The 14222-nt window shown below is 35.6% G+C and overlaps 3 protein-coding genes across 3 annotated transcripts; 2 read left to right on the top strand and 1 right to left on the bottom strand.

Annotated features, from left to right (window-relative positions):
- The first annotated feature begins 650 nt into the window (after window positions 1–650).
- LOC124835886 (putative cyclic nucleotide-gated ion channel 7) lies at window positions 651–4360 on the top strand. The gene is made up of 7 exons (XM_047310915.2): window positions 651–709; window positions 922–1510; window positions 1803–2015; window positions 2160–2470; window positions 2595–2706; window positions 2817–3053; window positions 3150–4360. Exons 1-7 carry the CDS (start codon window positions 651–653, stop codon window positions 3882–3884), a joined length of 2256 nt encoding a protein of 751 aa, XP_047166871.1. The 3' UTR covers window positions 3885–4360.
- LPA3 (Low PSII Accumulation 3) lies at window positions 4176–8340 on the bottom strand. Its single transcript, XM_047310914.2, has 12 exons — window positions 7840–8340; window positions 7596–7626; window positions 6945–7037; window positions 6787–6849; window positions 6553–6664; window positions 6279–6364; window positions 5845–5903; window positions 5628–5730; window positions 5480–5540; window positions 4998–5080; window positions 4810–4890; window positions 4176–4441 (listed from the first exon to the last, which is right to left on the bottom strand). Exons 1-12 carry the CDS (start codon window positions 8139–8141, stop codon window positions 4382–4384), a joined length of 1134 nt encoding a protein of 377 aa, XP_047166870.1. The 5' UTR covers window positions 8142–8340; the 3' UTR covers window positions 4176–4381.
- A 518-nt stretch (window positions 8341–8858) lies between these two features.
- Window positions 8859–14222, top strand: LOC124835939 (ACT domain-containing protein ACR11-like). Its single transcript, XM_047310974.2, has 10 exons — window positions 8859–9144; window positions 9600–9657; window positions 9791–9916; window positions 10140–10234; window positions 12184–12268; window positions 12367–12426; window positions 12742–12797; window positions 12969–13074; window positions 13683–13751; window positions 13930–14222. Exons 1-10 carry the CDS (start codon window positions 8999–9001, stop codon window positions 13990–13992), a joined length of 864 nt encoding a protein of 287 aa, XP_047166930.1. The 5' UTR covers window positions 8859–8998; the 3' UTR covers window positions 13993–14222.

The following is a 14222-nucleotide window of genomic DNA, read 5'->3' as shown; positions in this document are numbered from 1 at the left end:
CCAAATTTATACAACATAAATGTTGGCTCATGTTTTACCAAAAAAAGCAGCATGTCTGAAGACGCATGTAACTGCCTACAGTCCCTTTTTTCTCTCTAATTTCATCTCTTCCCATTCCTCCGCACTCTCCAATATACCATAACATTGTACAATCAAAGCCTTCAAAGTAAGTTCCTCATTCTTTTTTCTGATCCAATTTTCCATCCTTCATGAATTGTAAAAGTAGTTCTATTCCAATTTTCCTTTTCAATCATGGAAATCGAAGGGGGAGGACCTGCTAGAAATGGACAACCCTGCATATGATCATGTCTTTCTCTATCTACATCTGGGAATGAAATTGTTGAAAAACATCATTATTATAATTGTGCATTGACATTGTTAATGAAAACGTAGAATTCAAACCTTAGAAAGTCACATGTTTGATATCGATAACCCACCCTAAAATCATGTCAAATTTTTATTTCCTTCGTTGTTTTCAAAGCATTATCTTCCTTTGGATTTCATATGTTAGAGCCTATGAACAGAACAAACTTTCTAACATCGTTGTGATTATCTGCATTGTTTGAAATTGAGCATTAAAAATACTCTTATTTCAGGAAACTGCCAGATAGATTTGGTATTTCTGGCGGTCTCTATGTAATTTCTTCAAAATGTTTGACTCTGGTTACAAGTCACAGTATATTGGAGGCCAGAAGGAGAAGTTCGTAAGGTATACAATACAGAAGCACATTTATTTCTCTGCTGCTTGTGTTTGAATGTAGAATGTTCAATACGATGATGTCAGAGTTCAAATTATATCGTTCCATGCAATTCGTTGTTATATCAATTTCATTTTGATTAATGATCATTGTATAGTATGCACCGAAAGAGTAAGTTGTTAACGAAAGTGTCTCCGAATCTGACGTACAGTGGATGATGTAGGTTGGATGATCTGGATTCGAATTTGTCGTATCAATCAAGCTCAAGTGGGATGAAAAAATTAAGATTCAATTTAGATTCTCTGCCAATTCCTGGTCGTGGAAGAAAAAGAGCATCGAAATCGTTTAAGCTAGGAGTGAAGAAGGGTTCGGATGGACTAAAAACATTTGGAAGATCACTCAAGAGTGGGGTGACTACATGGGCAGTGTTCCCTGAAGACCTTAAAGTTTCAGAGAAAAAAGTGTTTGATCCTCAAGACAAGAACCTTCTGTATTGGAACAAGTTTTTTGAGATTCTATGCATTTTTTCTGTGGCTTGTGATCCCTTCTTCTTTTATCTTCCTTATTTCAACCACAAATCATTTTGCCTCGCCATAGACAATGAGCTAGCAAGTTTTGCTGTCACATTGAGAACAATATGCGATGCCGTTTATCTTATCCGCATAAGTTTTCAGTTCCGCACTGCTTACATCGCACCATCATCTCGGGTATTTGGACGAGGTGAACTTGTCATAGATCCTACACAGATTGCCAAGAGATACTTACGACGTTATTTCATCATTGACTTCGTTTCTGTGCTCCCTATACCACAGGTTTACTTGCATTACTGTGACACACACATACATACATATGTGTATATATATACACACACACACACACATTCATGAAAGGTTATGTAGGCGTCATTAATACACAGAAAATACTAGGATTTATCGTCCATCTTCTATCTTTTTGTCCTACAAGAAGATTGTTTGCGGGCTTTTTCATGAACTACCAACTGTTAAAGGCATAGGAATTTCTTCGAATGATATAAATTATGGACGAAGTTATATTTGCAAAATTTTTGTGCAAGAGGTTCATTTATTGTCTGCATGTTTGGTGCAGATTGTAGTGTGGAAATATCTTTACAGATCAGGACGTGTAAAGGTCTTGGAAACAAAAACGTTACTGCTAAGAATTGTGATTCTGCAATATTTTCCAAGATTTATACGTTTTTTACCTTTAGCTTCTGAAGTTAAAAAGACAGCTGGTGTTTTTTCTGAGAACGCACTGCTCGGGGCCATGTACTATTTGATATGGTATATGCTTGCTAGTCACGTAAGTTCAACTCTTGGATATAGCAAACTAAATCGTCTCCGTTTCTTTTGACCATACAGGCTAATTAATTCATGTTTGAAGAGAATTTATTAATTTATGAAGTAATAACAAGTTCATTCTTCTGACAATTCTCCAATGTCACAGATAACTGGCTCTTGCTGGTACTTACTAGCCATTGAACGTAATGACACCTGCTGGAAGAATGCTTGTAGAGCAGTTGAAGGGTGCAATATACATTTCTTGTACTGTGCGAATTCGAACAAGCGTATGCCAGGGTATGACACTTGGAGAAATGTTAGCGAAACTGTTCTGAAAAGTCAGTGCTATGTGGAGGATGGTTCCTCAGAATTTAGCTATGGCATCTTCTCTCAAGCTATAGAGTCTGATATTGTTGCTTCCATAGAAGTTTTTCCTAAGTTCTGTTACTGTTTATGGTGGGGTCTTCAAAACTTGAGGTATATTCCTTGTCGTGTCTGATTCTCTAAAATTAGATTCGTCTTAAACTTGAGGTAACATTAAATTGCTATAGTTTCCAAATTTTCCAAGCCTAAAGCCCACCTTCTGTTTTGCGTTCCACAGTACACTTGGTCAGGGGCTTCTAACCAGTACATACCCAACAGAGGTTATGTTTTCCATAGTAATAGCTATCATGGGGCTTATCCTTTTTGCTCTTCTGATCGGAAACATGCAGGTAAACATTTATATATCAATGAAGATTATCAAATGTCTTCATTTATAAAAGACTTTAAGAGTCAGTTACTACCAAGGTTTTAATCTTTGTGCTATTTTGCAACCGGACAGACCTACCTTCAATCGATGTCAGTTCGTCTTGAGGAAATGAGGATCAAAAGACGTGATTCTGAGCAATGGATGCATCATCGTTTGCTTCCTCCAGAACTAAGGGAAAGAGTGAGACGCTATGACCAATACAAGTGGCTGAACACCCGTGGAGTAGATGAAGAGAGCATAGTTCAGAGTCTTCCAAAAGATCTCAGGAGAGATATCAAACGGCATCTTTGTTTGAATTTAGTCAGAAGGGTGAGTGAATACTTAGTATAGTAGCCTGTGCTTTGAGATATAACTCTTCATTTCCTCGTAAGTCTAGTGAAAATGACGCCGTGTATTGTTGTTCAGGTTCCTCTCTTTGCCAACATGGATGAACGTTTGCTTGATGCTATATGTGAGCGATTGAAGCCTAGTTTATATACAGAGGGAACTTACATAGTGAGGGAAGGGGACCCAGTTAATGAGATGCACTTCATCATACGTGGGCGTCTAGAGAGTGTCACCACAGATGGTGGAAGAAGTGGGTTCTTCAACAGAGGTCTTCTGAAGGAAAATGACTTCTGTGGAGAGGAGCTACTAACGTGGGCATTGGACCCCAAATCAGGTGCTAACTTGCCATCATCAACAAGAACTGTGAAGGCTATAAATGAGGTGGAGGCATTTGCTTTGGAAGCAGAGGAGTTGAAGTTTGTTGCTTCCCAGTTTAGGCACATCCACAGCAGACAGGTTCAGCACACCTTCCGTTTCTATTCACAGCAGTGGAGAACATGGGCTGCTATCTACATTCAAGCTGCATGGAGGCGGCATTGCAGGAGAAAGATAGCAGAACAGCGCAGGAGGGAGGAAGAAGAATTATATGACTCTGATTATGACAACAGTGATGATTCTGCAAAAGCCTTGGTCAAGCATTCTGAAAAGGCTGATTTTCCTTCTTCTAACCTTGGACTTGCTACAACCGTCTATGCATCTCGCTTTGCTGCAAATGCACTTCGTGGTCATAGGCGTCGTGATTCAAGTTCCAAGGACATACTCAAACTCCAAAAGCCCCCAGAACCTGACTTCAGTGATTATGATGAAAACTGATCCTCCTCCCCTTGCGGTTCAACTTGACTTGCAAGATATGCATTCATCAGCTGATATCACTAACGGTGTTAGCTTATGAGGTTCAACAATTTTTTGTTTGGGTAACCTAGAACACGAGTCTAGGTTTGTTTAATTTCTACTGGTGTTTTTTAGATATAACATCTCATTGCTAGCCATTTCGCACATGTCTGCAGGCTTGCTAGTATTAGCTGTCATGGTATGTCTGCAAATTTCAAAATATTTACCTATGAACATAATGTAAAATATGCTTTCTATTAACAGTGTAAAAAATACGTCAATAAGACTGATGTCGATTCTTCTTGTCTCCTATACCAAGCAAGGAAAATTATCTGTGTTTGTGATGAAGCGTTATCAAACACAATAAGGATATTACTGATTAAAAATAAATTATCTTCCTTGAATATATGTGAGCACATCCATTGACCACTACATACCAACACACTAAAAAAACACAATCTCTGCTAACACTGTACTACTCAAGTCCGCCATGCAGAAGATACTTCTGAATCAAAATTTTCTTCCCACCACGTGCTTGCCTGCATATCACAGCATGCAGGTATAATTTATAACTGAACTAGAGACAGGCCGAATAAGATATAATATCTAATAATAACCCACTGTAGCAGGAAACTGAGTCAACTCAATTCTCAAACAAAACAGTATGAGAATATGCTTGATCATTTGCATAAATATTTAAAAAAGGTGATCACATGTGCATGTAAGAATAATGAAATTGAAAAAAAAAACACTACATAAAATCCACAACAAGTTGTCTTGTATGTCGACTACCCTTATAGAGGATGCAGTGTAGGATCACATGTATATGCAAATTTTACCAGGGACTAAAAGAATAGTAATAAACAAGACAGAAGCATGCATATAAGGAACACAAACTGATTAACACCTTGTAGCCCCTTCGAAGAAATTCTAGAGAGCTCCCCTCTTCTTCTTGAAGCCCCAAGACCCTTAGCAACTCCTCTTTGGCCTATATCAGTCAATGGACTAATATGAAACTATTTACAACTAATAAGAAAATGAGGCTGATTATTTCCAATTAATAAGTAAATGATGTTAAGATTATTTTGAAATTACCTCACCAAGGCTGAACCGATCAGCACTTTCTGCTATGCATGCATAAGAACCATCTGCTTGTTTAAGCATCACCTGCCAAGGACCTGAACAGTTTATGAAGGAACAAATTAGTGCATCATCCATATCAGCAAATAAAAGAATGGTAGTCACACAATAAGAAGAAAAAATTGTCCCCAGCAACATAGAGAAGCATGTAATCACAATAAAAAATTAAAAATATAAAATTAATGTTGCTACTTGTCAGGTCTTATGTTAATATATCAAATTTATGGTATAATTTATAAAGTATCAGTCTATCATATCCGCATATTTCTCAGTAATGCATTACATTTTTATTTCAGTTTTCTTTAACCTCGATATTTATTTTACATAATATGTGATTGCATTAATAGACTGAAAAAATAATATGAACTTGCATAAGTGGGGTGCGTGTGGGTGTCTATTCGTGCATATAAGACACCCGTTCATATACATAGTTGCACCTGGGTACTGGCGGAACACGGCTCCAGAATAATTGACAATATATGGCGCTATTGCAACTGTCTTAAAAACAGAAAGAGGAAAGAGTCAATGTCTATTATTTGATAAAAAGAATCAATATATGGAGGCAATTCAATAAAGAAGTGGTACCTTTGAATACTCTCGGATTCTGATGTAGAAAACCGGAGTGAATTGAGAAAGAAAGCGGTAGTGCAAATCTTTGGCAGGAAAGCCTGGAAGGCCTAAATCAGCACTGCAAATTCAATAAGTATTCTCTGTCAAGGATAAGTATACGAAATTGTTAAGCAATTAGGCATGAATGAAAACTCAATCAGAAAAAAAAAACTCAAGGAGTACAAACATATACCGTAGTGTATCTAGTTCAAGATTAAATAAAAGTGTTGGGGTTGATGTAGCAATTTTATCCTGCAAAACCCAAATAGTAAAATTAGAAGGTATCCATCAAACTAAAGCAGCTAATAAAAATATGCAGAATAAATTCTTTTAAATTGCAGAACCTAGATCAAGTTTTACCATCTAAGATGTTACTACTGGAAGGGATATAATTAGAAGCTAAACTAGGTATGCTGCAAAATCTTATGCATTGACCGAAAATGAGAATAAAAAGAACTCAAATCAACGTACAATTATTTCATAATATTGATTACCAATGAACAAACTCTAAATATTTCTCGCCAAAACTAAGCAAAATAGCAAATGCAGATAAGAGTGAAATTTATTGAAGATTTGAAAAGGGAAAAGAGAGTTTCAGGAAACCATCTAATGGCAGAAACACCGTACCACATACTTCTCTATATATGCAAGTTCACGAGTACTGCAGTTAATGAATATATAGATTGATGGAGGATCACTGGATTGCCAACGACCTGCATTTAAGAAAGAAAATGGTCAATAAATTATTATTTTATCATGATCATGATTTACAAAGCAATACTGCCACCAATAGATGTTCCAAGAATAATTTCATAAATTGATATCCCTAAGTTTATCCTACACACTAGGAAAACGTTATTATTTAGAAAGCTATAACTATACCATTTCCCCAAGAACTAACCTTCGTTGTCATCTTCAAAGTCAAAATCAAGGGTGTTCCTGACAGATCTGAAAAACGAAGTCATAGGTCCAGCTGGGACATCATCTAAGGAACCTATGGTAATGCCATCAATCTGGAAGAAAAATATGGTGTGATCTTTTGCTGGCATGATTTTAGAAAAAATGTTGAGTGGAATGTGGATTGGGTCACTAGACAGATGGGAAAGAAATTCATAATGAGTTATTTTTTCATTACGGAATCTAGAGCTGTTTTGAACAATTGAGAGGCTCGGCGCTTTTCTGGTTTATCAGGGAATACCTACAAAGAGGAACAAATGTAGTAACATTTTGGGAATAGAGTAAAATACATTCATGGATTTCTTTTCAAGGGAAGAAAAGAATGTATTTTCTTACTATGCAAGCTCTGGTTTCCTTTTTCTCCTGGAGCTTTCTTACAACAGCCAAGGCAAGTTGAATGTTGGCATCAATGAACTCATCTGAGGATCCCTTGAAATATTTAGGAATTTGAGTAAATTATGTGCAATTTAATCAAATAAGCATGTAAAACAAAGGTCAAGTAACTAAGAATTAGAACGTTTCTTTTCTTGAAGCATGAAATCAGTGGTCACCTGACATGGTCAGTGACTTATTCAGAAGAGCATAAGATCTAATTGGGGGTGTTTAGAAAAGCTTCCATGGAACTTATTTGGGTTTACTTATCACATAAGCACTTTAGCCCAAAATTGAAGGCGTTAGGTTTAGTTTATCAAAATGATTTACAACATTCCTACAAATTAATTTATTTAGACAATCCCATCAAAAATCATTCAAGCACTTGTAGTCTTATTGAGTAAGTCTATCAACCCCAATTGCAAGGTATGGAACTTGAATCCCACACAGAAGGTATGGGCTTTATAAGGCCTGGGGTTCTCAAACCACAACAGCTACCATTTGTGGTGTGGTTCATACACGGTTTTTATCATGAACCAAGAGATTAGACGATAAAATGAAAGGAACAAAAGTGGCAATGATTAGTGACGACAAGAGCACTGCAAAGAATGGTACCTTATAGGAAGACACGTTGGTGGGCAAAGGCCTGCATACAAAAAAAAAAAAAACCCAAATGACAAATCAGGAAAACACAACCTGGAAAAACATGCAATTCATACATTACACAAAAGGAAAATCAACCAATCGTCATAAGACCAAAATGCAGACAGTACTGCAGAAAACAGGTTGAGAGTTAAGTGATAAAAAGGTTAAGGCATTCGGGAACTGCGATTCAATGAAAGTGGATGAGAATGCATACGGGAAATCGATTTCGAGACGAATTTTTCCGTCTTGAAGCGCGAAAGCTAGGGAATTTGCAGCATCGTTGACGAGAACTTGGTAGGATTTAGGTTTGTAAAGCGAAATTCCGGCCTTAGGATCGGAAGGTGCACCTTCTCTTCCAATTCCAACGCTGTGAATTTTTGCAGCGAACCTGAGTGGGAGAGGTTGAGCTATAGCAGAAGAAGATGGGAAAGTGAAAGTAAGAGGTTGAAGTTGGCATGGGCGAAGGAAAGTGAGCTTGAAAGAAGAAAATGTCGATGAAATCATTGAAATGGCCATTCTTTCTTACCACCCCACACTCTGCTCTCTGCTCACTCTCACCAGCTAACTAACATGGATCATGGATAGGATCATTGATGACGTGTCCCTTTGACAATCTTACTCTCCATCTCCACATACATTTACTAAAATATCCCCTTGGAAGGAAAAATTTCAAGATGAGTGTAAAGAAGTTTTGGATTTCAAAATATCATTCTTCTCCTTAAAATTATTTTCAAGTTGAGAATCCAATTCTGTACATATAAAGTGTTGTGGTGCATGTGTGCTGTGTTGGGGATGAGTCATGAAAGTTGGTAGTTGGGAAGGGATAAGGTTGTAATAGTTACAGAAACATATTTGAGCGAAAAAGTTAATTCAGTTAAATAAGGTAATAAGCAACAAAGTAAAAATGCTTTTTTTATGAGAATTAGGCAATCCAAAAACAAAAAATTTTTCCAAATGGAAATCAATAAACATAGAGCATTTGTTTTTTTGAGAAAAAAAATCAAACTTTGAAAGAAGTGATAACTTATTTAATCTTAAAAAATGTCAGAGGACCGTTTTCAAAATAAAAGTTTGATTTGTTTCAGCTAAATCTGTAATCACGAGACGTTGTTAATAAGGTTGGTTGTCGTAACTCCAAATGGACAACATGGCATCCACACGAAAAAAACAAAAGATGCCCAAACAGGATGATGAATGGACGTTTCAGATTTTGTAAAAGAGTAACGTGCGATGCCAAGATATCAATAATGAACAAACTCTCTTCTCTCTTACCAATTGTAGTTCTTGTGTCCAATGTCTTCTTCAACACTCTAATTTCTTCAACATTTCAAGGTTGTTGCTCTAAAGAAAGTTTTTTCTAACAAAAAAACAAAATGGTTGTGGCTATGAGTGTTGGTCTTCACTTCAGTGCTGCTCATAGTAGCTTGAGAGCTATGGAGAAAATCATTTGCAGCGCCCCTTTCTCGAGGGCTTCATCTGGGTTTGCTGCTACTAAACCGTTTAGCACCTTCAGCAGAAGGTATCGTTCATACTGAATAATTACAGTTCAAGTTTTTATTGATTGTTCGAGTTATGTTTCTGATTTTCTGTTGCTGTTATAATGCTTCGGTATACTATTTTCTTAATTCAATTTACGCTCCCAAAAACTTCTGATTAAAAAGAAAAAGATCGATCAAGTGGAGCTTGCTCTGTGTATAGTTCCTTTGCTTGCACATGTTTATTCAAGAAAGTAACTTTTTACCTTTGGCGTTGTTAGTTTGTGGATTTTCTGAACTGTGTAGAAGTAGAATACTAGGAGGACTATGTTCAGTGTGTTCTGACTAATATTCTCTTCTACAGTTTCTCAAAATTCTTTTGCGCCCTTGTCCTATTTTTTCTGAAAGACTAGTAAAAATTTAAAATTTGAAGTAGTAGGACTGTACTACGATGATGGGTGTACATTCTATTTGTTAATTGCATGTATACTTTTGTCAGATTGTCATCTTCTGGAACTACAATTATCCCTCGAGCAGCACCTGTTACTGATGTGAAGGTATTTAGCCTAATCAGCATGTGTGATTGCCACTAATTGCATGTGAACAGCAAAAACTTTATTCTAATGCTTGCTGATTGTCTTCACAGATCAGTAACAGATTTGCTTTCAATTTGTTTTATGTGATGAACAGGATGGAAATCAAGGAGAGACTGACACCATTCCAACTCCCGTAGTTATAATTGACCAAGACTCTGATCCAGATGCAACCGTGGTGGAGATAACTTTTGGTGATCGGCTTGGGGCACTTCTTGACACAGTAAGTCATTCTCTTAGCAAATCTTAGATGGTGTTCACTTATCCAATGTTTTTCCTTTTTACTTTTGAATGTATGCTTTTATGATTTCAATACAGAGATTGTGGGGGTAAGCAATGTCTCATTTTGTTATTGTATTACCGTTGTTTTATTTTGCCGAAACATGTTTGATGCTGTTCATTAATAAAAAGAGGATTTCCAAAACCAATCTCTACTTGGGTTGCAGATGAATGCATTAAAAAACTTAGGTCTCAATGTTGCTAAGGCAAATGTCTTTCTGGATTCATCTGGCAAGCACAACAAGTTTTCCATCACAAAAGCGTAAGTTCATGTGTGGCCATTATAATGCTTTTGTTGCTCTAGTATTGGTCTTCGTGTATGATTGCTGGTGTATGCTAAATGGTAGCTCAGAATGATTATGTGTTTAGCTGATGTGAGTCATATCTTCTTGTCTGAACTGAGTTGGCTCCTGTATCATTACGTTATTGTAAAAAGGTAGATGTGTTGGCAATTAACATACTAAATTCCCTCTTCTGTGAATGCAAAATTCGAACTATGCCAAAGAAAAAATTGAAAGTAGGGAAGAAGAATAACACTAATAATAAAAGATCTCCACAATAACAATAAGAATACAAGTAGTCTCTGTTTCTCAAGATGATCTCTCAAAGAACTGCTTCTCTCTCGGATGAATGACCATCTTTCAATTCTCACCAAGTGTGGTGAAAAAACAACCCTCTTTTTCTCAAAGAAGATTACAAAAGCTCACTTTTTCTCTTCTCTCTTGCTCTTAAAGAGTATTCTTAACCAAATAGAATGGAATGAAATACTCATTCTACTTAAAGGGGAGATGAAATAACCCTTCTTCATTCATGGCGTGCAATCGTTCTTATTTGTCATGCATCTTGATGGCTTCTTCAAATATTTGACGTTCCCCTTCGTTAGTAAGGTTGACATATTCATTTGAGATGTATGTTCTCTATAGTTGTCTAGATCTCAAGGATCATCTAACTTTAGATTCTTTTTTTATTTGACCATTTTCTGTCACATTCTTCATTTATTAGATTAAGAGGTCCATCTGTCTCTTCATGTTCCAAAATCTATTGAAGTTGTTTTGTTTTATCATGTTCTTTCATATGTGGTTCCAGCTGAGGACTTTCTCGCCTTGAATTATTAGGACTTTGATCACAAACCACCTTAAAACTTAGCTTCTCAAAGTTCTTGATATCTTGGATAGTTTGATCCTCAAAGAATACAACACTTCTCAAACAATTTTCTTGTTTTCAAGATCCCATAGTCTGAAACCAAGTTCATTTGGTATCTATCCATTTAGTGGTCTTGAAGGTGGCAGGTTGATCAAATCGGTAGTAGTTCTATTGCCTCTTTCCAAAATGATTTAGGGAGTTTTGAATGAGAAAGCATGCTTCCAATCTCTTTTGCAATTGTTCTATTGAATCTTATAATTGCATCATTCATTTGAAGTGTTTTGGGGTACCTTAGGCCATCTTATCCTATGAGACTTATAATAATACTCAAAACGACCTTTGTACTCTCCATCATTATCAGTTCTTAGGCATCACTTTCTACTAGTCTCACTCCGCACATGCATGAAACTCCTAAAAGTTTGAAGAACTCAATCTTTTGTTTTCAAAGAAGACACCCACAACTTTCTTGAGTAATCATGAATAGTATTGAACTCCACCAGATGATCTTTCAAGGATAAACTTTGATACCACATTGGAAAGTGGATTTAGTTGTAACTCAATCTCACAAAACTAGTTTTTAAAATGAAGTTTGTATCTACTTACATACTATAATTTGACCGGATCTCTATATGTTCAATAACTTTTTACCAATGATGATTATATTTATTAGAATCATACATTGTAAGATCAAAATAACAAGCGCAAGCGCTATTTTTGTTGCAAATTTGTACAGTATGGATATGAGATATTCATAACATTTTACCAATGATGATTGTATTTATTAGAATCATATATTGTAAAATCAAAATCACAAGTGTTGCAAATTTCTACAGTATGCTACTTAGTCTTAGGGTGTATATTGTCTGATTACAAGTTTACACAAGTATATGTAGCTAAACAAACTTCAGAACTAGCTAGGCCAATAGACTCTAGGAATTCACTGTAAAAAGTGAAACTTGCTGGAACTTGGGTTCAAATTCACTTTTAAACAACAATTATCTTGAATCAAATTTTGAACTAGTATCTAATAGTAATTCATTGGATATGCTGGTGGAAACTTGTTTGCAGTGATACTGGCAGGAAAGTGGAAGATCCAGAGTTGTTAGAGGCAATTCGTTTGACAATTATAAATAATCTTATTCAGTATCATCCGGTAAGCTCACCAAGTACCCTATTTTCTGCTGGAGCTTAATTTGGTTAGAACACAAACGGCAGTTTCAGCTAATTGGAGTTTTGAAACTTGTGTCCCAGGAGTCAAGTTCCTTGTTAGCATTGGGAGCAGCTTTTGGACTTTTGCCTCCAAAAGAGCAGGTGATGAATGCCTACACTTTTCAGTTTCAACTGTATAATATGAATACATTAAAAAATTGCAAAATATGATTTTCTTTTCACTCAGTCTGATTTTTGCTTTGTAGTGTTAAAAGATATCCTAGCTGCCTGGAAGTATTTTCTTTATATATGAATGATATAAAGAGAAAAGTAGAGATTGTATGAGAAAGCTTTGATGTTAACTCGTGATGCATGTCTGTAGAATTTATTGAAATAATCATGGACTAGTGTTATAACTAATTGTCTGACTATATTGGTCCTCTGCAATCTTGTTTATACTTTGTTAATATCTGTCAGGTTGATGTAGATATAGCAACCCACATAAATATTTCTGATGATGGCCCAGATCGAAGGTGATACATTCATCTGGTTCTTCCTTTATCATCAATACTAGAAATCCTAATTGAACCAAAAACATTGCCTACACTTTCAAACTAGTTGAGGCTTTAGAAAAGCATTTTCAGTGCTAGTTTTTGCATTGGCAATACATGAATGTGATCACTCACTTGTCTTCCATTTTGCAGTTTGTTGTATGTGGAGACAGCTGACCGGCCTGGATTATTGGTAGATCTTGTAAAGATTATTACTGACATAAACATTGATGTTGAATCAGGAGAATTTGACACTGAGGTTTGTATGTATACATCATATTCTAAAATATGCAAATTTATTTTTTCTGATATGATCATTCCTATGATGAACGAAATTTATCTGATACGTTTATTTCGAAAATAATATGATAGATACATGATACATGCATGTTGAAAAATGTATAAAAATTCTTAAAAACATATATAATTGTTATCATGTGAATCCAAATTAATATCATACGTATCAAACATTGTCAAAATAAAAAGTTATAAATTATTGTCACCATAAAAAGTACTGTTGTTTTATAGATTAGATATTTCATTAGGAAAATGTGTTTTTAACAACTTTTTCTTGACAACCTTTTTACAACGTCTATGTGATAGCTTGTGATTCGTTCATTTCAAATATACAGACCAATAAGATAGTGACACATAGTCTATTGTCAAAAAGTTGTTAACATATCATAATCCATTTCATTAATAAGTATCGGTAGAGTGTCTTAAAGTATCAGATACACATATTCGTGTCAGATAGTGTCAGATACGGATACATGACCTAAATTAAAGTATCAGTACATCATAGAGTCATTGAAAATGAATTGCCAATCTGATATAAAAAAGCTTTGTTGTATTTGACTTGAACAATAGGGGCTCTTGGCTAAGGCAAAGTTTCATGTCAGCTACAATGGTAAAGCAATCATCAAGCCTCTGCAGCAGGTAAGATTAATCTTGTAACAGATGGTAAAAATGAAAATGGAATCATACATTGAAGTGGCCATGCAAGTAGGTTGTGATGAAGTTTGATGATCTAGTGCTAGTGGTAGACTTCTCTTCACATACCAGCAATATTCTTGAGCTTTTGAACTGAATTAGATTCATGTTTATCATATGGCAGGTTCTTGCAAATAGCTTGAGATATTTCTTGAGGCGTCCGACAACAGAGGAATCTAGTTTTTGAGTGTCGCTTCTTAGAACATATATTCTCTTTCACATGGGATTTACAATGTTTGCACTTCTTTTGTCATATGAAAGACAAATGAAGAATACGGATACTTGATAAGCCACAGTGCATTAAATCATAAAATTGAATTAACATGAATAATAGGATTATAAACCCACTCTTATATCATAAATTTGAATAGTTGTTCTTGAAAATACTTATAATATGTATCTTATGTTTTCATATCA

The sequence above is a fragment of the Vigna umbellata genome, chromosome 11 (genome assembly GCF_029865625.1).
Source record: "Vigna umbellata cultivar VRB3 chromosome 11, Vumbellata_1.0, whole genome shotgun sequence".
Lineage (NCBI taxonomy): Eukaryota > Viridiplantae > Streptophyta > Magnoliopsida > Fabales > Fabaceae > Vigna > Vigna umbellata.
This window is presented reverse-complemented; position numbering and strand designations above follow the sequence as displayed.